This window comes from Amaranthus tricolor, chromosome 17, assembly GCF_026212465.1.
Source record: "Amaranthus tricolor cultivar Red isolate AtriRed21 chromosome 17, ASM2621246v1, whole genome shotgun sequence".
NCBI classification, from domain to species: domain Eukaryota; kingdom Viridiplantae; phylum Streptophyta; class Magnoliopsida; order Caryophyllales; family Amaranthaceae; genus Amaranthus; species Amaranthus tricolor.
Window position 1 is genome coordinate 11,643,536 of NC_080063.1, and position 23,006 is coordinate 11,666,541.

General features: G+C 31.2%; 3 protein-coding genes across 3 annotated transcripts; all 3 read left to right on the forward strand.

Moving 5' to 3' along the window:
• Positions 1–1,542: 1,542 nt before the first annotated feature.
• LOC130804847 (xyloglucan-specific galacturonosyltransferase 1) lies at positions 1,543–3,580 on the forward strand. Its single transcript, XM_057669465.1, has one exon. It carries the CDS (start codon positions 1,543–1,545, stop codon positions 3,541–3,543), a length of 2,001 nt encoding a protein of 666 aa, XP_057525448.1. The 3' UTR covers positions 3,544–3,580.
• Positions 3,581–7,626: 4,046 nt separating this feature from the next.
• On the forward strand, positions 7,627–11,063 carry LOC130804849 (probable phospholipid hydroperoxide glutathione peroxidase). Its single transcript, XM_057669468.1, has 6 exons — positions 7,627–7,964; positions 9,763–9,839; positions 9,950–10,011; positions 10,096–10,214; positions 10,535–10,702; positions 10,810–11,063. The coding sequence occupies exons 1-6, from the start codon at positions 7,710–7,712 to the stop codon at positions 10,840–10,842; spliced, it is 714 nt and encodes a 237-aa protein (XP_057525451.1). The 5' UTR covers positions 7,627–7,709; the 3' UTR covers positions 10,843–11,063.
• A 1,391-nt stretch (positions 11,064–12,454) lies between these two features.
• On the forward strand, positions 12,455–14,759 carry LOC130804848 (cyanidin 3-O-galactoside 2''-O-xylosyltransferase FGGT1-like). Its single transcript, XM_057669466.1, has 2 exons — positions 12,455–13,396; positions 14,164–14,759. The coding sequence occupies exons 1-2, from the start codon at positions 12,508–12,510 to the stop codon at positions 14,658–14,660; spliced, it is 1,386 nt and encodes a 461-aa protein (XP_057525449.1). The 5' UTR covers positions 12,455–12,507; the 3' UTR covers positions 14,661–14,759.
• The last annotated feature ends 8,247 nt before the right edge of the window (positions 14,760–23,006 follow it).

The following is a 23,006-nucleotide window of genomic DNA, read 5'->3' on the forward strand; positions in this document are numbered from 1 at the left end:
ACCTTTACATACCCTCTTTACACATTATACATTAATACACACACTTCTCTATTATTTTCTTTCATCCGCTATTTTTATATCTCTCTTGTAAATTTATATACTATGAGAGTTTGTCAATATTTTTCCTCTTATGTTTTGGTATTTTATTTATTTTTTGAGCAAACTCTACTTTGTGTCATTTCAAAATGTTGTGTTTTCTTGTTTTAATAATTATGGACTGCTTTTTCGGAAAAACAATCTCGATATATGAAGCTCATATATAAAATACGTCTTACAATGAGATCGTCTAATACAAGAATTTGTAAACTAATTAGTTCTATTACTCCTATCAAAAAAAATAGTATTATTATTTATGTTATTTTCTTTTTAGTTAAATAATTAAACAAATTAATTCTTTATTCAATCAAAATAAAATAGTAATTTATTATTCCCAATTAAATATAGACGTATCTGTACTCAAAAAAATTCATATTTAATTTTCGCTCAATATCCTTAAAATTTAAGAGATGGCCCTGCCGCCATGACCTTGTCATGACTCATGAAAGCCGAAGCCTTCGCTCCAACTGAGCTTGACCAGCCTGAGCCTCACCATAATAACACGTTAGAACCAATCCAAAATGATTGTAAATTAAAAGTATACGGACATGCAGAAACCAGATTCATTAAACATTTGACTTCTAATTAAAAATTTAATTATGTGACTACCAATCTTATAATTGAACAATCATTATTTATTCATTAGTTTTTGATAAATTGGTGCATGCCAACAACTTGAACATTCAAATATAAGGGTCAAACATATCATTTTTCAAATGCCACGCACATCCATTATGGTCAAATTAGGCTCAATTTATTGTCGATGCCAGCATATAATTGAGAAACACGAGATGTACACACCTCATAAGTCAAGGAGATACCATCCCAAAATCATATAACAATGGAAGGAAGGGCTCTGTTGGAAAAATAACCTACATGTGATCCCACATCGAAGAATTAGAAAGAGATTGACTAACATAAATACTTGATACTTTGATAGACCATTCCTCTTAATACCAATTGATTTTAGGATGGAACCTCATCAGATCTATGTGCAGTCAACTCTCCTCTTATGTGTGCTAGTCTACAAGCCAAAATTTATCAGGCTTCAATAACTTGACAGGTGCCGTTGGGGCCAAAGCCCCTACTGTAAGACGGCAATCAGGCAATAGGCACAGGTGTTGCTTTTGGTCCGAATTTTGACTTAGAGACGTTCAATCATAATCCAACGTACGGTAGCTTCGCACTATTGGCTTTTCAACCAAGCACGATGCACATCATCTTTAATTTATCGATGACAAACATAGCAACAGTTATAAATATTCCTTATGTGATTATGTTTCTGTTATTCCTTGACCTGTATGCTCTGTATAGTCAACTAACGACGTGCAGGTCTGCACATTATAGACGTGCCTTCCATTTCTAAACATTACTTCTAGAACTTTTGCATTCTACAAAACCAGCATAACCATGGCGATCAATCAGAACCTCACAAACCCTCAAAAAATGGCTGTTTCAATTTTTAAGAAGAAATCAAAGAAACTATACAAAAAAGAACAAGAACCCGAAAATCGAGGCTTCTTAGACTCGTGTATGTTCAAACTTCTAAGCAAAATTCCTGCAGCATTTGTTCTTCTTTTCATTATCTTTGTATGGTCTTCTTCTACTACTATCATCACTGGATCAATTGTTCATGTTTGTGTAACGTCTCGAAAACTTAACAATCTTTATTGTCTTTCTGCTGGTGCTCAGCCTTCTAAGTATGATACTCTTCCTTTCAACAATTATACCTCTGAAATTTCTGTTATTGAAAGAACAAATTTAGTCCCTAATAATACCCATAAGTCCCATGTTGTTTTACCCATAAATGATCAGTTAAATACTGCTCAAAACGAGAATCGGGTCTTGTCTCAGTTAGAGCGTGCATCAGTTCCTTTAGATAAGGCCTACCATGTAAAAAATTCAGCTCAAAACGAGAATAAGGTCTTGTCAAAGTTGGACCGTGTACCAGATCCTCCAGGTAAGGTCGTTGGTGACTCTGCGCTCTTCTATAGTCCTCCCCTTCCCTCGGCCTACCATGTAGTCAAAAATAGAGCTCAAAGCACTAAAAACATTGCCCAAAAGCTAGTAGTGTCTCCCCCTTTAGTCATGAGAGAAAGCATTAGTATTGAACTTCCGGTAAGTCGATCGAATAAAGTGAATGATGGAGGTTCGATATTTACTAAACCGGTGATTCGAAAGGGGATTGATAAGGCTAAGGCAGAGGAGATAGCAAATGCTAGGAAGGATGTTGAAGGGCAAATAGCTGTTTTAAGATCCTACATTGCGAAGTCTAGGCCTTTAGATTGTGAAGGAAGAGGGATATATGTGTATGATCTTCCTTCAAAGTTTAACAAAGATTTAGTTGCAATGTGTAGTGATATGATGGAAGATATGGATTTTTGCGAATACATATCGAACGATGCAATGGGTGAGCCGATTATGGAGCTAGGGAACGGGTGGTACAACACTCATCAGTATTCCCTAGAACCGATATTCCACAATCGAATACTTAAACATCGATGTAGAGTTTATAAACCTGAGCAAGCCAAGCTTTTTTATGTGCCCTTTTATGGTGGGTTAGACATATTAAGATGGCATTTTAAGAAGGTTGATAATGAGGTAAAAGATGCACTTTCTAAAGAATTAGTTGAATGGCTTGATCAAAAATGGATGTGGAAGAGAAATTTCGGGTTAGATCATGTATTTGTCTTAGGAAAAATCTCTTGGGATTTTCGGAGATGGGCAAACACTTCATGGGGAAGCCGGTTTTTGGAGCTTGATGAGCTACAAAACCCGATAAAGCTCTTAATTGAACGACAACCATGGCATAACAACGATGTTGGTGTACCTCATCCAACTCACTTTCACCCGAACTCAGATCAAGATATCATCGCCTGGCAGAACGAAATCAGGAATGTGAACCGGAAGTACCTAATCAGCTTTGTTGGTGCCCCTCGAAATGCTCGAGAAAGCATAAGATCAATCTTGATCGAGCAATGCAGTTCAGCCCGTAATGAGTGTAACTTCTTCAATTGTGCAGATAAAGCCTGTGTTAAATCTGCACCAGTTGTGAAACTTCTGATGGAATCAGAGTTTTGCCTGCAGCCACCAGGAGACAGTCCTACACGAAAATCGGTATTTGATTCGCTTATTGCAGGGTGTATTCCTGTAATTTTTGATCCTTTCACAGCATACTATCAATATCCATGGCATTTGCCCGAGGATTACACGAAATATTCGGTGTTTATAGACCAAGAACAGGTAAAGGCGTCCGAAGTGAATGTGATAGAACATCTAGTGAAAATCCCATTAAAAAAAAGGGAAGAAATGAGGAAGTATATAATTGATGATTTGATGCCTAGATTGGTTTATGCACATCCTAATGCTAGATTGGAGAAATTTGATGATGCATTTACTGTATCTGTGAATAATTTGCTTGAAAGGGTTGCTAGAAGATTGCCGTAAGTAGGAAATTTAAGGGTGTTAAATGAGTTAATCTTTCATTATATCTTCATTTTGTGATTCATAATTTTAGAGAATATTAAGATGAGAAAAGAGGTTCATCTTTTGTATTTGTAAAAAGATGGTGCTTTTTTTTGAAATCTCTATAAGAGATGAGTGGTGTCAATGTATAGTGCACTTTTATTAGGGAATGATAATGAAGAGAAACATCACACTTTTGAACCATTGAATTATCTATGTTTGTATTATCTGCTAGTTTCTTGAGGGATCGTGTCTTTGATAGACGTATCTCAAGTCCAACCTATTAAAGATTAATACCTATTTACCGTATTCTTAATGCTTACTTACATTATCGTTAATGTTTACTAATCATATACTAAATGCCTACTTTCAATATTTTAAATGTCTACTTATATTATTTTTAATGCCTACTTACAATATTTTAAAAAATAATATAATGGTTCGGCCCAATTAGAGATGATCTCTTAAAGAGACCGTCTCTCACAAGAATTTATGTTGTATTGTTATTATTAGGTGCAATTGTATGAATCAAACCATCCTACTCTATTAATAGGCTCCTTAATGGGGGCAATCTATCCTTGGCTAACATATGAATTAACAAGATCATTTTATTCTTAAGTTATATCACCTTCGTTGTACCCCTCAATTTTACCTTGAGTGGATTAGAAATGTAGGTATAACTTTATTTTATAGCAAAAATAAAATGAGTAAAAAAAACATAAAAGAAAAAAATGAATAAAAAGAAAAGATAAGAAAAAAAAGGATTTTACTATTAAAGATGATTTTCGGCTTGGAAAAAAACCATTTGGAGAGTGTAGTTTAGGAAACACTAATTTAAAATTTTGAAAATAAAGGTTATGAAATGAGATTCATTGAAAATTTCCGATTTCCCATGATTATGATACCACTTTCTTGGGCTAGATTTGTTATACTTATTATAAAGTTGATTTATATTCTTATTAGGTTCATATAATTCAAAATAACAGTATAATATTTTTAAAACATAGTGTAAAAACAATATTTATATCAATATATAATGTATTTTTATTGTAAATATTTTTGAGTTTATTACTGGACAAAAAAATCATTCATATTAACTACAAAATCTGTTTCGTAACTATTTCCATGACCGTAGTCAAAATCATTTTTTTACACTATAATTAAAGTCGAAACAAAAAATTAATAGGGAGTTACTAAATTTCGCCACCCTTTTCATTTTATCGCCACCCCCTTCCCACGAAATTACGTATTTGCCCCTGAAGTTTAAAAAATTACAAAATTGCCACTCCTTACAAATTTCTTATTTATAATAATAATAATAATAATAATAATAATAATTAACTTTTTATATTCTTAAAAAAGAATATAAATAAAATTAATAATAATAACAGTAGTAGTAATAATAATAATAATAATAATAATAATAATAATAACAATAATAAAATTAAAATTAATAATTAAAAAAAAAAAATTGAGTCGCCTAGAACTGGGCGATTGAACCATGGTTCAGCCGCCCAGAACCGGGCGACTGGACCCCGGTTCAGTCGCCCAATTTTGGGCGACTCAATTTTTTTTTTTTTTTTTGCTTTTTGGAAAATAATAATAATAATACTATACTAATAATAATAACTTATAGATTAATGTGACCTATTAGCTCAGTTGGTTAGAGCGTTGTACTAGTTCGAGACCTGTACAAGTCATTATTTAATAATTATTAATTTTATAAAATAATGAATTGTACAGGTCTCGAACCTGTGACCTTTATATTATTAGTACAACGCTCTAACCAATTGAGCTAATAGGCCACATTAATCTATAAGTTATTATTATTTGTATTAGTATTATTATTATTATTTTCCAAAAAGCAAAAAAAAAAAAAAAAAAAAAATTGAGTCGCCCAAAATCGGTTATGGGCGGCTGAACCATGGTTCAATCGCCCAGTTCTGGGCGACTGGACCCCGGTTCAATCGCCCAATTTTGGGCGACTCAATTTTTTTTTTCTTTTTGGAAAATAATAATAATAATATTATTATTATTATTAATTTTATTTATATTCTTTTTGAAGAATATAAAAAAGTTAATTATTATTATTATTGTTATTGATATAATAATAATAATAATAATAATAATAATAATAATAATAATAATAATTATTATTATTATTATTATTATTAGGGAAATTTGCAAAAAAACACCTTTTAAAACCCCTTTTTTGCAAAGAAACACCTTTTATAATTTTTTTTTGTAAAAAAACACCTTTTAAGAGACTTTTTTTTAAAAAAAAACACCTTAAATCAGTTTCCGGTGACTTTGGTCAACTTTCCGGCGTTGACTATGCCAGTCAACGCCGGAAAGTTGACCAAAGTCACCGGAAACTGATTTAAGGTGTTTTTTTTAAAAAAAAGTCTCTTAAAAGGTGTTTTTTTTACAAAAAAATTATAAAAGGTGTTTCTTTACAAAAAAAGGGTTTTAAAAGGTGTTTCTTTGCAAATTTCCCTTATTATTATTATTATTATTAATTTTCTTAAAATTTTTTTTTATTTTTTTTTATATAATAATAAAAATAAATTTTTTTAAAAAAAATAATATTAATAATAAAAATAAAAATAAAAATAAAAATAAAAATTTTAAAAAAAGTTAAAAAAAATTTAAAAAATTTAATAATAATAAAAAAAATAAAAAGTATAAAAAAATATAAAATAACAATAATAATAATTAAAAATAATAATAATAATAAAAAAATTAAAAATAAAAATTAAATTAAAAAAATATTTTTTTTTAAAAAAATAAGAATAATAATATTTATTATTATTATTATTATTATTATTATTATTATTATTAATTTTTTAAAATTTTTTTTAACTTTTTTTAAAATTTTTGTTTTTATTTTTATTTTTATTTTTATTATTAATATTATTTTTTTAAAAAAAAATTATTTTTATTATTATATAAAAAAAATTTTAAAAAAATTTTTTTTTAAAAATTAATAATAATAATAATTAGGGAAATTTGCAAAGAAACACCTTTTAAAACTCTTTTTCTTAAAGAAACACCTTTTATAATTTTTTTTTTGTAAAAAAACACCTTTTTAGAGACTTTTTTTAAAAAAAAAACACCTTAAATCAGTTTCCGGTGACTTTGGTCAACTTTCCGGCGTTGACTGGCATAGTCAACGCCGGAAAGTTGACCAAAGTCACCGGAAACTGATTTAAGGTGTTTTTTTTAAAAAAAAGTCTCTTAAAAAGTGTTTTTTTACAAAAAAAATTATAAAAGGTGTTTCTTTAAAAAAAAGGGTTTTAAAAGGTGTTTCTTTACAAATTTTCCTTATTATTATTATTATTATAAGAAATTTGAAATGAGTGGCAAAATTGTAATTTTTTAAAAATCAGGGGCAAATTCGTAATTTTATTTGAAGGGGTGGCGATAAAATGAAAAGGGTGGCGAAATTTAAGGATCGGGAATTAATATACTTCTTTACTTTATAACTATCCGTGCCTGGTGGCATACCATTCATCAAGGATGGCTACAATTCCCCCACGTACACATCATATCACCTGTACAAAACTCCCACAATTTCTTATTCGTATACAAATTGAGCTCTATACACTAATAGGACTCTTCAACGAAGTATTAGTGTTTCATTATATTTAATTTTTTGTGCAATTTAATACGTTAATTTAATTATTTATACATTGAAGTATACACGTCTAAAAATTATAAAAAACTAATATTATGAAAGTATGCGATTAGAAGATTTAAACAAGATCTCAATTGACTATATTTTTTCTTACACATTAACCGCAATATGAAAATAAGCTTGAGCCATAAATAGTATCATTAATCAAAATGTAACGAATATTTCAGAATCAAGAAAGTAAACCGCTTACACATTTGTCATTATTTCCATTTTCAATACATGTATTGTTATACAAATTTCTTCTACTTTTCCATTCATTGAATTTACAATTAAAATTGACATTTTTTCTTAGATTATAGTATCATTTTTATTATTTTAATAGCTAATTTAAAGAGATAAAAATAATACTAATTGTTTACAAAGGTGAATTTCAATCTTAAATACTATGATAGTTTCTTTTCATGTATTTACATGGTACACAACACCCAAGATTTTATAAATATCAGCCCTCATGCATCGTATCTCATTTTCTCTTTTCCGTCTCCTCGAACACAGATCATTAGCTGTTCCTTTATCTTTTGTTGTTTCATATTCTCACTTATCTTCAATTCCTAAAGGAACCCAGTTGCGATCTTTCATCAATTTTGATAATTTATCTTCTGGGGATTTTCATCAATCCTTTTATTTTCAACGTTTTAGGTTACAACACTCGATGGCAAGTGATTCTTCTTCACAACCCAAATCAATTCATGATTTTGTTGTTAAGGTTCGTCTTAATTCTTCGCTAATTTTGTTTGTTTTGGATTATTGATCATCATTGTATTGCTTGTGATTTATTATTTCATGCTCAAATGTTTCAATTTTATAGTTTTTGATGTTTATTTCCTCAAATTTTGCTGTATATTTCAATTTTGTCATTTGACGGCCTTATTTTTTCCTGAAAAAGGAGTGAGAGATGATTTTAATGAAAACGTTCATCCTCCTTGGAGCGGAATTTGGTTTGATCTTTGCTATATCCAATTTTTTTTCTATATTTTTGACAGGATAGAGCTGTCGTACATTCAATTTGACCATTTAATTGGGAAATTGAAATGTTATCATTGTTTGTAATGGGAATTTTGGGTGCTTTTTCTGTGGAATCACAGAAAAATAGGACTTTTTAACTTTGTTGATCATTTCCGGTTGAAATCACTCCTTGCACTTGTTGCTGTATCTCTTTGTATGACTCAATTTATTCCATGATAGTTAATTATATGCGGGTGAGACTTGAGACATAATCTTACAAGGTCTAGTTTTATCGGTTTGGTTGTTCATTTGAGAACTCTTTTAAACCAGAAGGTCCATAAGATCATAACTATAGGGTTTTAGATTTGTCAAGGAACAATCCAATCAAAAGCTTAAGCTGATGTCTGATGGTTGAGACCCCGAGATATGTTATATACTCTTACACGGAGCTCATTGGGTTAGAAGTGTGGATGTAGAATAAGTTCTCATATCCGGTGCTGAATATTCTACGTTTAATGAGGGGTGGTTAAGATTCGAACTCTAACTTGTTGTCACGAACTCGTAACCTGTTGTCACGAACTCGTAACCTGTTGTCACGAACTCGTAACCTGTTGTCACGCTGGCTCTGATGTCAAGTTAAGAAACCAACTCAACCAAAAGTTTAAGCTGATGGTTGAGGCCCAGGATATGCTATATACTCTCAAAAAAATTACTAAAGGAACTAATTTTGTGTCCTCTGTTTAGAGTAGATTATTTGGTTTGTGACGGAGTAACTTATACTAGCTCCATTGCCTAATAAATGCTAAATGGTGTCATTTTACCAATAAAGTTTTCATGTAAAATGTAAAGTATAGCATTGATCAAAACACTGAGAAAGTGTAGATTATAGAAGTGTAGAACATTGGATATTTCTATTCTGATTGTAGGAATTTTGATTGATAGTTTTTAATTTACGTTTTATCATTTGTGTGTATCGTTTCTTTTTGAAACCTCTCACATGACGCACTTTAAAAATGGATGAAACATGTATCTTTGATTGGTGGTGTTGATAGTTGAGTGGCACTTGAGAGGAGGGGTTGATTTTACCATGATGATCATCAAGCGTGGCTTTTCTCAAGGTTTTTCATCTACTTGTGGAGGAATTTGGTGCTACTCATTTCTGATTTTGTGTGTGATTGTGGTTTAGTGAAATGAGTGTTTGCGACGTATAAGGGTTATATAAATTTTAACTCAAATCCACTGTCCTTAATAATTTTGAGTAGGGTCTTAATCCTGAGCTGATCAGTAGTGTATCCTTTATTCCTTTTAGAGGGCTTGGTTAACTTATATGGCGAATGTAAATCTTTAATTACTAAGCTTGGTTATTTGTTCTGCCGATTTATTAAACACCTTGTTCTATTGCAGGTTCTTGTTTCCTTAATTATTTTAAATATGTTTTTTATCTTTCACTATGTGTCAATAATTTGCGGAGTATTACCTTTGATTGGGAAGAACAAGGGTAATATACAATAATCCTTATGAATGTCTACGTTACTAATATTATTTGGTGAATTTACCAGGATGCCCGTGGAAATGATGTTGATCTTAGCATTTACAAAGGAAAGGGGCTGTTAATTGTCAATGTTGCGTCTCAATGGTATGATACGGATTGAACCGTCATTTTAGGGCTTTTTGATTACAGCTTTGTTCCATCTTTTGGTCTTCTAGATAAGGCTTCCTATTCAAATTTTTCACTTTCGGATGCAGTGGGCTTACTAATTCAAACTACACAGAAATGGCTCAATTGTATGAGAAATACAAGGACAAAGGTAATTAGTAGACCCTTTTCTTTCCTTTTAATAAACTGATACTATTATATGGAAAATTGAAATAGCCATTGTGCTAAATTACAGGCCTGGAGATCTTGGCATTTCCATGCAACCAATTTGGCAACCAAGAGCCAGGAAGTAACGAAGAGATCATGGAGTTTGCTTGCACTCGCTTCAAGGCTGAATACCCCATTTTTGACAAGGTACTCTTTCAATCATATTCAAAAACTATTTTTAGCTACTTGTTATACTTTATGGTATGCTGCATTGGGAAACTTCATGCACTATATTTCTAGGACTTGAGACTTCTCTATTTTCACAATTGTTCTCAAACTGTAGCCAGAAAAGGGCCCATTTTGCATGTTTTCTGCCTGTGCGTTCATTGATATCTACCTCACATACTCTTATCAATTTAAGTGTGAATTAGGCGTCCTTTCTGTTAGTATCATTGATAAACTGAAAATAACCTGAACCTATAACTACAAGGTTAACATTTTGCCTATATCTAATCCATATTTCACAGGTTGAGGTGAATGGGAGTAACACTGCCCCGATATACAAGTTCTTGAAATCAAGCAAAGGTGGACTTTTAGGAGATGGAATCAAGTGGAATTTCACCAAATTTCTTGTTGACAAAGATGGAAAAGTTGTCGATCGTTATGCACCAACCACTTCCCCATCAAGCATCGAGGTAATCCGAGCTTTACTTTAACCATTACATCGTTTTTTTCCAAAGGCAAAGTTAGAGAAAACCAGTGTCTTGGTGACTAGTGTTAACTGTATAATGTAAATCTGCAGAAGGACATCAAGAAACTGCTGGGCATCTCATGAAGGGCTGGCTTAGAGACTGCTGGCATGTTGTCCAAAATGTGATACATATGACGATATAAATAAATTGCCATGATGAACTTCATATCTCGCTTTTTCATATGTTTTGTCAAATGTAGTTTTTATCGGATTTCTTCCCTGTGAAACGAGGTCGTTATTTTGCTGTGCACTCTGTTTTCAGGTTTGCTTATGTATATCATGCTCAAAAAATGTTTTTACTCTAATGCTTTATAAGGTTTATGACTTTTAACCTCTTGCTGAACAGAAAAAGGGGATTTGCACCGTAAATATTAGTCATAACTCGTACTCGACTACTAAACTAAGCTCTTCAAATGTTGAAATGCTCGATAATGTAGCGTAAAAAAGCATATAGAACCTCCATAGCTACCTCTCGGTGTTATGGAATGGGCAGTTTTTATATAAGCAAATGCATGATGGCGAGAATGTGTTGAATCATCTAATTGCAAATTTTTATAATATCAACTTTTTGTATTTTTTAGATGTGCATTCAATATATAAATAATTCAGATGATTTGTTAGATTGCGTAAAAAGTCAAATATAATAAGTATAATAAATGAGGAAATATGACCCTTTCTTATGAACATAGAGGGAGTAAGTTTTGAAGTAAGCATTCGGATAGTGGTATTGATTTGGAATATTCGGTGGTGTATTATTTGTGCATGGTGTAATTATTGTGAGATGATAAAGATGGTGTCATTTTTGTCAAATGATAAGATTGCAATCTATCACATTTCTCTTCCTTTGCTAACGCCGATAAAAATCAAAAGGCCTCGGGCCCCATATAATATTACACATAACACACTTCAAGTTTTTACTTCCACATTTCTAAAATATTTTCAGTATATATATTTTTACGCAATTGTTTATATTTAGACTTATACTTTCTCCGCTTTATAATACTTGCTACATTTTCTATTTTTAGCAATTTCATATTACTTGCTACATTTTCTTTTTTAGTAATAAAATAATCATTTAAAGTTCTACCTACCCTATTTTTATTCTACTCTATACTCAATACTCTATAATAAAATGCTATACTATACTCTATAAAGTAACATAACAACCTATTTTTCCTTTTTCTTTTTCAATAACAATAATAAAATACTATACTCTATAAAGTAAACAATCAGCTACAGTGTAGGTCAATCACTTTTCTTAATACCCGTGCCCATGTAAATGTAGCGACTAAAACGAAACGAAGGAAGTACATAACTAAAAATTATAAAAATTTAATATTTTGAAAATATGTGACGAGACGAATAAAACAAGATTTCATATGACTATATTTTTTTCTCGTATAATAGCCGAAATATGTAAATTACCATAAAATATTTAATGGGAAAGTAATCACTAAAATTTTAAAGTAATCAGACAAATAAATATGCTAATTATTTAGACCTGTCTCATGATGAGATGATCTAAGTATTGTTAATCTTAACAAAGATTTTATTAATTAACATTAATATTGAGGGCTGAATCAAAAAAAATTTTACCCTTGATTATGTGACTTTGTAAGACATAAAACATGTTACAAACTAGCAAGTAGATATTTTTTTTTTGGAAATAACTTTCAAGTACTATAAATAGCTCTAAATCTTCAAAATAACACTTCAAACAATAAAAAAAAAAAAAGCCAAGCAATCAAAATGTCTCACAACAAAGCATCCAACCCAAGTCTTCACGTAGCATTCTACCCTTGGTTTGCTATGGGCCACTTAACTTCATTCCTTCGTTTAGCTAACAAACTAGCCGAAAGAGGCCTTACAGTCTCTTATTTTATACCATCCAAAACCCAACCAAAACTATCCCCTCACAACCACCACCCTAACCACCTTACCTTCATACCCATCACCGTCCCACACGTCGACGGCCTCCCACCCGGAGCCGAGACCACCAACGATGTCCCCGGCTCAGCCGTACCCCTCATCATGACCGCAATGGACTTAACCCAAGATACAATTGAGGCCCATCTAGCCCAACTCAAGCCCAACTTTGTTTTCTATGACTTCACTTATTGGATACCTAAACTAGGCCAAAAACTTGGGTTTAAATCTATCCACTATTTTACCGCATTTATATCAAGATATGGTTATCTTGCACCTTACAAAAAGGCAGGATACCTTCCAAACGCGGCCGATCTTCTACGGCCCCCACCAGGCTATCCATCCCCTATAAGGATGAAGCCTTACGAAGCCAAAATTATGGCGGGCGCAGGTAAAACCGCCTTTGGATTAGGCGGGTTTACGCTGGCCGAGAGATTAGCCGTGTCATTTATAGAGTGTGATGCGTTTGGAGTAAAGACTTGTAAGGAGATGGAAGGTGAACATTGTAAGTTTTTTGAGGATGTTTTTGGTAAGCCTGTGCTTTTGGCTGGACCAGTTGTGCCTAAACTTCCATCTTCTAAACTTGATGAACATTTTGATGGGTGGTTAAATGGGTTTGATGAATCTAGTGTGATTTTTTGTGCTCTTGGAAGTGAATGTTCTTTGGAAATTAACCAATTTCATGAGCTTCTTCTTGGATTAGAGCTCACAGGTAATTTATCTTGTAGCTTCTTTTATTATATTTCTAATCTGTTTTTGGGGTTAGAAAGTTATTGAACATTCTTTTAATTTTAGATTATAATGGGCTATATTAAAACGACTTATAATATTATTTACACTTTTTATTATTGTGAAGTAGCAAATAATGTTTTTTTGTTAGGTTAATATATTACAACCTCTTTGTAATTACAATCAAAAAAGTTGCATATATTCGACAAGTCTTCCACCCCCGCATGTGTAGCGAGGTGGGAGCCCAACCGAAAACTTATGTTGATAGTTACCGTGAAAGAACCAACTTAGCTGAAAACTGAAGTTGATGGTTAAGGTTTTAGGATATGTTTTATATTCTAACACGTTTATTCGCATTAGAGCTCTTTGGGTCGGCTAGAAGTTTGGATTCCACTTGAGTTTGAAGGGTAGATGAGATTCAATAACCTTTTTGTTAAGTTGGCTTATGGCATCATGTGAAGGAACCAGATCAATTTAAAGTTTACTATTAATTGAGTTGGTTTCTTAAGAGTTACAACCTTTATGTTAATTTCCTTGGCTACCATGAAAATTGCTACAATTTCATTTAAAATCCATAGTAGAGAATTGCTATACGTCCACAGATATAACTTATCTTTCATCTTATCATGATTTTTCTCACTCATTAATAATATCCAAAATCAAAAAAAATTCATTCACATGAACAAAATTTTAAAATACAAGTATAAATTTGTTACACCTAACCGGCTACATATATCAAAATTCTTGCAGGTAGACCATTTTTGGCGGTTTTAAAGCCGCCAAAAAATTACGAAACAATAGAATCGGCATTACCGGAAGGTTTTGCAAGCAGAATAAGAGAAAGAGGAATAGTTCATGAAGGTTGGGTGCAACAACAACTAATTTTACAACATCGATCAGTAGGATGTTTTATAACTCATTGTGGAGTTGGTTCTTTATCTGAAGCTATAATAAGCAAATGTCAAGTAGTGATGATACCTCAAGCAATTGATCAATTCATCAATGCAAGGATGATGAGTTTAGAGTGGAAGATTGGGGTCGAAATCGAGACGAGGGAGGATGATGGTTTGTTCACTATGGAGGATGTTCATAAGGCAATTACAATGGTGATGGATGGAGAAAGTGAAGTTGGGAGAGAAGTTAGGGCTAACCATGCTAAATGGAGGGAGTTTATTTTAACACAAGGTGTTGAAGACTCTTATATTAGTAGCTTCATAGAGAGTCTACAACAATTGCTAATTGTATAGTTAAGTGGTACTCACAATTATGGATTCATCTAATCATCTAATCTTAATTGTGATAGAGATTTGATTTTACACGAAAATCAATTCTCTTTCTTTTACTTATGTGTTGAATATTATCTTCATCACAAAATTGAAAAAAAAAAAATAGTTAAATTAGAATGTGTAATATTGCCTTTGCATGAGTGAAAAAACATATAATTGATTTTAGAAAAATTTTCAAGTGAATCTGTTTAGAATTTTTATCGTACCCAGTGTATTATACCTATAGAAAACTATAATCAGGGTCTGGGGAGAGAACAGAAGCGACAATTCATACCCATAAAGGAGGATGCGCAAAAGAAGTCCTGGACTCGAGAAAGATCCTCGGAAAAAGATGTTCCTGCAACGAAAAAGAATGAGTGAAATTAAATCTGCTAATTTGCATCTTACCATAAAAGCTTGGGTCTTAATCATAAAATTAAACACATATAAATAAAATAAAAATAACTAGGTAAAAAAGAGTAAAAGAAAGGTGTATGTAAAAGACAAAGGCAAAGAACAAGAACCCCAACAGGTAAGCGAGAAAGTATTAATAGTTTAAGACATAAATAAGACGCCTCCAACAATTCATATACTTGGTCGGATCATAAAGGTGGTGTAAGTCAAATTAATTATATTTCCATATGTTTAAAAGCTAATCATATTATGTACAAGTTCTTTAATGCCTTTAGATATTTGTAAAGTTAATTTGTATACATCATTCAAAAAATAGAGAAATCAAATCAGATATTTCGGTAGAATAAAGAATATACCATCTTAAAAATTTGTATAAGTTCACCACATTTTTCTTCTTAAACTGACTCACTTATTTTATTACATTTATCTTATGAAAATATTCAATCACTTATATATTTATAAAATCATACATGTATAATCTATTTATTTACTTTTTTATCTTTCCAACAACCAATTATTAATATAACATCATACATATATAAAGTTGCAAACACATCATAAGCTTTATTTCAAGCATCAACTATTATGGCTGTTGGCTATCGGGCTGGTAGACGGTAGTGAAACATTTGCGATTAACATATTTGTACCAGAAAAGCTAGAATTTGAAAAACTACTTTTTAATTAGACGATTTAAAAAAAAAAGAGTTTTTACGTTAATATTGTTAAGTGATATTTCTCATGTATTCTGTATATCAATGACTGATATGATATTGTGTATATATCATTCGTTTGATCCTTTCTTCATTTAGTTTAGATTGCAGGCTCGCTTGGATTGTGCATAAATATTTAAGGGGTAAATAAAGTCAAAATAGAATAACAAAGTTAGTTAGATAGAAGATTAAAGAAATTTGATTGTCAGAGAGATGGAAGAATTGGTCAGAATGCAATGAAAAATGAATAAAATAACAATTAATTTCCTCATACTGAAATATAAATTTAACCTAGGGGAGGGTGTGGAAACACTTTCTTCAAATGAGGGAAATCATTATCCTTTTTCAGTTATCTTTTTAGTTTACTTTCATTTTGCCTATTTAACAATTATTTCAATTACTTTATTTGCACCTCTACTAATCTTTATTTTATTAGTTTGACTTTTCTATCCCTTAAAATATTTAAACTCAGTCCAATCGAGCCCTACGCATCACAAATATTACATTATGTCTTCTATCTTAGGAAACTAGCATTTGTGTAATTATTCTTTTTCCTTCAATGTACTATATATACTACCATCTTACATTAATAAAATAATCAATTTCAAAAATCCTTTTATAAATATTTTCTATTAGTTTTCATGTGGAGGCGCATCTCAAGATATATGTCCGTGTCATATAAGAATTTGTGAAGCTAGAAAGGCCAATATTCGCTCATTTTCTTTTTCTTAATAGCATTTTTACCATGATTCACATTCAATCTTTGAATCTAATCCACGAATTTAACTTATCTTGTGATCTCATCCACACATTTTTCACAAAACTCCATAAAATAATATTACCTTCGTTTCAGTAACTTTATTTCATTTGGTTTTTTAATACTATTTACAGTTTACTCTTAATTTGTATTTTATTCCTAATCTATAAGTTAAAACATAGTCAAGTGTGATTTTGTTTGATTCGTCTCAATGCAAGGATTATGAATATCAACTTTTTATAATTATTAGTTATGCACCGTTAGAGTTACTAAGACTTCGATATATATCTTGACAAATGTAACCAAATAAAATGGGACTAAGTCATTAAAATGAAGGAAGTACTTTTTTACAACTTAACTCAATTTCGTAATTTTAATGAACAGAGATTGTATAAATTTTTAATGATGAAAATTGTATATTACTACCATTTAAACAAATAAAGATGTTCAACACAGATCTAATGACTTGAAATTTGCCCAATCTTGTAACTGAATCCGATATGACCCGACTTTAAAAATGATTTACATTTATGTAAAAATAATATGAACACAAAACCCGATTTCAAACCGACTCGAAACACCTACCCCAAAATAAACCTGATGACCCGAATGAACACCTCTATAAACAAAGTATAGTAAATCAGCAAATTGAATTACTAGTAGTAAAAATATTGTAGCTAATAACTGATAAGAAATTAACCCAACTAAAAATTTAAATTAATATAATATTCCAAGGTATATTACAAAAGTATATTCTATCTAGATCCACCTTAATATTGGTTTTTACGTTGTCGATTTACCTCTATTTTCCTAGCCCTCCAGGCGCCAACAGCTACATCTCAAACCAGTTTTTTTCACAAATTATTGTATTATATAAGACGGTCTTATTGAGAGACACATCTTTTTATGCATTAAATAGTCTATCTCATATATATTATGAGAATAACAATTCCTTATTTGAGATATTCTCACAAAAAAATGGTTTCTGAGTAGCTCATTTTTTTTTGGGCCCACGACTCTTTTCTATTGCTCAGTTGTTTTAGATTGGGCCCTCATCAGCTGCACTATCTACGCTGATAACGAAGGCCCAGGCATTTTGTGTTCTTCTCCGAGAAAATTTGAAATGATTAAGACAAATTAATAACAAAATGAACAAAATAAGATAAGTTTCAACTTATTTCTAAAAGTAAGCGTGCAATTCCCAAACATGTGGATTGGGGCTGTTCGCAGTTAGTAAATGCAAACAGGTCAAAAAAACAAACTAGTTGTTCCCAGTTAGTAACTGGAAACAGCTTTGACTTTTTTTTTTTTACCTGTTCGCAGCATACTCCACAAATACGCACAGGTCAAAAAAACGTAAAGTAGATGTTCGCAGTTACTTACTAACTGCGAACATGTAAAAAAAAAAAGTCAAAGTTGTTCGCAGTTAGTAACTGAGAACAACTAGTTTGTTTTTTTTGATATGTTCGTAGTTACTAACCCCCAAACCACAAGTTTGGTAATTGCACGCTTACTTTTGGAAATAAGTTGAAACTTATCTTATTTCGTTCATTTTGTTGTTAATTTGTCTTAATCATTTCAAATTTTCCTCCTTCGACAAGTTGGCAATTTTCTTTGCAATCTAATAATACAAATTCTCAAATCAGCTAGTCTCTTGAGAGACCGTCTCTTTGAGAGACGTATCTCAAGCTCAATCCATTAAAGATTAATGCATACTTATCCTATTTATAATGCCTACTTAAATTATTCTTAATACTTACTTACAATATTTTAGAAAATATATAATGGGCCGGCCCAATTAGAGATGGTCTCTCAAAGAGACCGTCTCTCATAAGAATTTGTGTTCTCAAATAAGACAGTCCAACGATGAGATCAACTATATTAGATTGACTTAATTATATAGGTACAAAGTTAATGTCTTGAAATAATCTCTTATAATATTAAAATGATCAACTGACCGTTTATAATTTTAAAATTATCAATTTTAACCTTTAAGCAATAACTTTTAGTTTTAAAGTTATTATCTTTTTATAGTTGTAAAGCTAATGATCACTTAAAATACTAAACTATACTCTATTCAACCCATTTGATTTCTACCTCTTTCAAAGAGGTAAATAGAAGTATTAATTTGTAGTTTTTTTTATCAATTTTGGTGAATGGGGCTATTACAACCAATATTCCAAAGTAAATGAGAAAACTAAATATAAAAATAGTTAAAATTTATAAAAGTTACCTTTTCTCTGCCTTATAATAAAAATCACACATTTTAATTGATACAAAAATCTCACCTTTATACTTTTTTTTCATTTATCTAAATAAGACTAAGAGAGTATCTTAGAATTAAATCTAATTTATATATCAAATTACACCAATATCCAACTGTGTATTGGGTAGGGATGGGCATAGGTCTTGGACCTTAAGGGTCTAGATTCGATCCGAACCTAATTTAAGGGTCTGGATCTATTAAATTTTGGACCCTAAGGGTCCGAGTCAAATATATATGAGTCCATGATCTTAAGGTCCAGGTCCACACATTTAGGTCCCAGATTCGACCTATAGACCTATTTATAAATTTTCAAAATTATATATTTTAGCTATTATGAGTATTTAATTGTTTAATTTAGAACTTTGTTATATTTTAAAACATTACGTAATTTAGAACTTTGTTAGTTTATGTAATTTGAAATGCGGTGGTCGTATCTATACTTTAGAAATCGAAAGACTTGATGAATATTTTGTTTTAATAACTTGAATGTTGGTAAACGTCATATATTTAGTTGCTCAAGTAGTATAAAGTATTAGAAGATCCGTGTCAATTGAAAATATTTAAATAATTGTATACGAATGGACAAAAATTGTATAATATATTTTAAAAAAATTTTCAGGAAAAATAAAATATTATTTGGACTCAAACCTTAAACCCAGTAGACCTTATAAGTTTAAAGTCTAGATCTGAGTCCGAGTCTAACTTTTTCACACCCTATAAATCTGGGTCTGGATCTAAATTTAAATATAAGTCCAATAAAAAAAAAATTAAATTGAATTTAACTTAATCCAATCTATACCCATCTCTAATTGTGTGGTGTGAGTTGTGATTATTGTCTCTACATGGAGGAGTCAATTTTTCTTTCTTCACTTGAACGTTTTTGAATTTGCTTTATCATCAACTCTGCCCCAAGTTCAGACCCATCACCATCAAGATGCGGTCGAAAATATACAGGCTACAGCTCATCAACTGTACTTGGTTTTTAAAATCTGTTATTTGTAAAGATAAATAAAAAAATTATCATATAATTAAGTCATATTACAAGTTTAAAGGAAGTCATGCGATGATAAAACACGTATCTAATTACGTCTTGAAACATTTGTAACTATTAATCTATTTATTTTCATGAAAATGTAACAAATTTTTATTTTAATTCGTCTTTTTATTTATATTTTTTTATTGCAAATAGTGTCTTTACTTATTTTTTAAAATTTTAATCCATATATTTTCTTTCCTTTTAAATTAGTGAAACAAAAAATAATAATGAAAATAATACTTCCTCCGTTTCATAATACTTGCTACTGAATGTGACATGTTATGTGAAAATATCACTATCAGTAGCAAGTATTATAAAACAGAGAAAGTAATGTAGAACAATAGCAACCATTGAAAAATACTCTATAAAAGTATTTAGTGAACAATGGTCATAATTATCAGCAAAAACAACGGAAAAAGGTAGCGGACAGATTATAATCGTACCCTTCGAAAGAAAGGGTAAGAAAAAACTGCGCAACCAATTTAAATCCCAAAGTAAAAAAGTACTTCCTTCATTTTAATGACTTAGTCCCATTTTATTTGGTTACATTTGTCAAGATATATATCGAAGTCTTAGTAACTCTAACGGTGCATAACTAATAATTATAAAAAGTTGATATTCATAATCCTTGCATTGAGACGAATCAAACAAAATCACACTTGACTATGTTTTAACTTATAGATTAGGAATAAAATACAAATTAAGAGTAAACTGTAAATAGTATTAAAAAACCAAATGAAATAAAGTTACTGAAACGAAGGTAATATTATTTTATGGAGTTTTGTGAAAAATGTGTGGATGAGATCACAAGATAAGTTAAATTCGTGGATTAGATTCAAAGATTGAATGTGAATCATGGTAAAAATGCTATTAAGAAAAAGAAAATGAGCGAATATTGGCCTTTCTAGCTTCACAAATTCTTATATGACACGGACATATATCTTGAGATGCGCCTCCACATGAAAACTAATAGAAAATATTTATAAAAGGATTTTTGAAATTGATTATTTTATTAATGTAAGATGGTAGTATATATAGTACATTGAAGGAAAAAGAATAATTACACAAATGCTAGTTTCCTAAGATAGAAGACATAATGTAATATTTGTGATGCGTAGGGCTCGATTGGACTGAGTTTAAATATTTTAAGGGATAGAAAAGTCAAACTAATAAAATAAAGATTAGTAGAGGTGCAAATAAAGTAATTGAAATAATTGTTAAATAGGCAAAATGAAAGTAAACTAAAAAGATAACTGAAAAAGGATAATGATTTCCCTCATTTGAAGAAAGTGTTTCCACACCCTCCCCTAGGTTAAATTTATATTTCAGTATGAGGAAATTAATTGTTATTTTATTCATTTTTCATTGCATTCTGACCAATTCTTCCATCTCTCTGACAATCAAATTTCTTTAATCTTCTATCTAACTAACTTTGTTATTCTATTTTGACTTTATTTACCCCTTAAATATTTATGCACAATCCAAGCGAGCCTGCAATCTAAACTAAATGAAGAAAGGATCAAACGAATGATATATACACAATATCATATCAGTCATTGATATACAGAATACATGAGAAATATCACTTAACAATATTAACGTAAAAACTCTTTTTTTTTTAAATCGTCTAATTAAAAAGTAGTTTTTCAAATTCTAGCTTTTCTGGTACAAATATGTTAATCGCAAATGTTTCACTACCGTCTACCAGCCCGATAGCCAACAGCCATAATAGTTGATGCTTGAAATAAAGCTTATGATGTGTTTGCAACTTTATATATGTAACATTTCTCAGATTTCTGAGAAATGGTTCTTGAAGATGGGAAGAAGAGCAAAGCTACAGGATTGAATTCTTCCTTTTTTATTTGATTGATTAAAAATTCTTATCTGAAATAGGAGGCATACAAGCATATATATACAGGAGAGGAAAAGAAGAGGGAAAAGAGTATGGGCCAAAACAAGAGGGCCAGCCCATGGACCAAAACACAAAATACACATATCAGTAATACCCCCCCTCAAGCTGGTGGGTAATCAACAGATTGAACACTCAGCTTGGACATTAACTTGTGGAGTTGTGGAGATGGAAGAGATTTGGTCAGAAGGTCAGCAAGCTGATCAGAAGTAGGGACATAGAGAAGCTTCAATAATCCTTCCATGACTTTTTCCCTAGTGAAGTGGCAATCCAATTCAATGTGTTTCGTCCTTTCATGGTGGACTGGATTCTTTCCTAAGTGGATTGCTGATTGATTGTCACAACACAACTTGACAGGTTGTAAGTGTTGAATCCCCAGTTCAGACAATAGACGTACAAGCCATGTTATTTCTGAGGCTGCTGAGGCTATAGCTCTGTACTCTGCTTCAGAGGATGATCGAGAAACAGTGGATTGTTTCTTTGATTTCCATGAGATAGGACTTTTCCCCAAAAGCATGATGTATCCTGTGATAGACCTTCTTGTGTTTGGGCAAGAGGCCCAATCTGAATCTGAGAACCCTTGGAGAGTTAGTTCATTACTGGATTGAAGAAGGATTCCTTGACCTATAGAGCCAGCTATGTATCTTAACATATGTGAAAGGGCCTTTGCATGCTGAATTCTTGGACTTTGGAGGAATTGACTGAGAGTTTGTACCCCAAAAGCAATGTCTGGTCTGGTATGTGTGAGGAAATTTAACTTGCCCACTATGCATCTGTACAGAGCAGGATTATGATAGAAATCTCCTTGATCTGCTGCTAATTTGATGTTAACTGGAAGAGGAGTTTTGGCTGTCTTAGAAAGATCCATCTCACAGCTTTCAAGGAGCTCCTTGGTGAACTTTCTTTGTGTTAAGATGATTCCTTCATTTATCCTTGAGACTTCAATGCCAAGGAAATAATTCAAATCTCCCAAATCCTTGATGCTGAAGACTTTGTGTAGGTGATTTTTGAGGTCATTTAGGATGGTTGTGTTGGTACCTGTAAGAATAATGTCATCTACATAAACTGCAACAACACACAAATCCACATTATCATTATATATGAATAAAGAATAATCATTCTTGCTTTGTATAAAGTGTTTGTGTTGTAATTCAATAGTAAGTTTTGCAAACCATTGCCTACTAGCTTGTTTTAACCCATAGAGGGACTTGAGTAGCTTGCATACTTTTTGTTCTG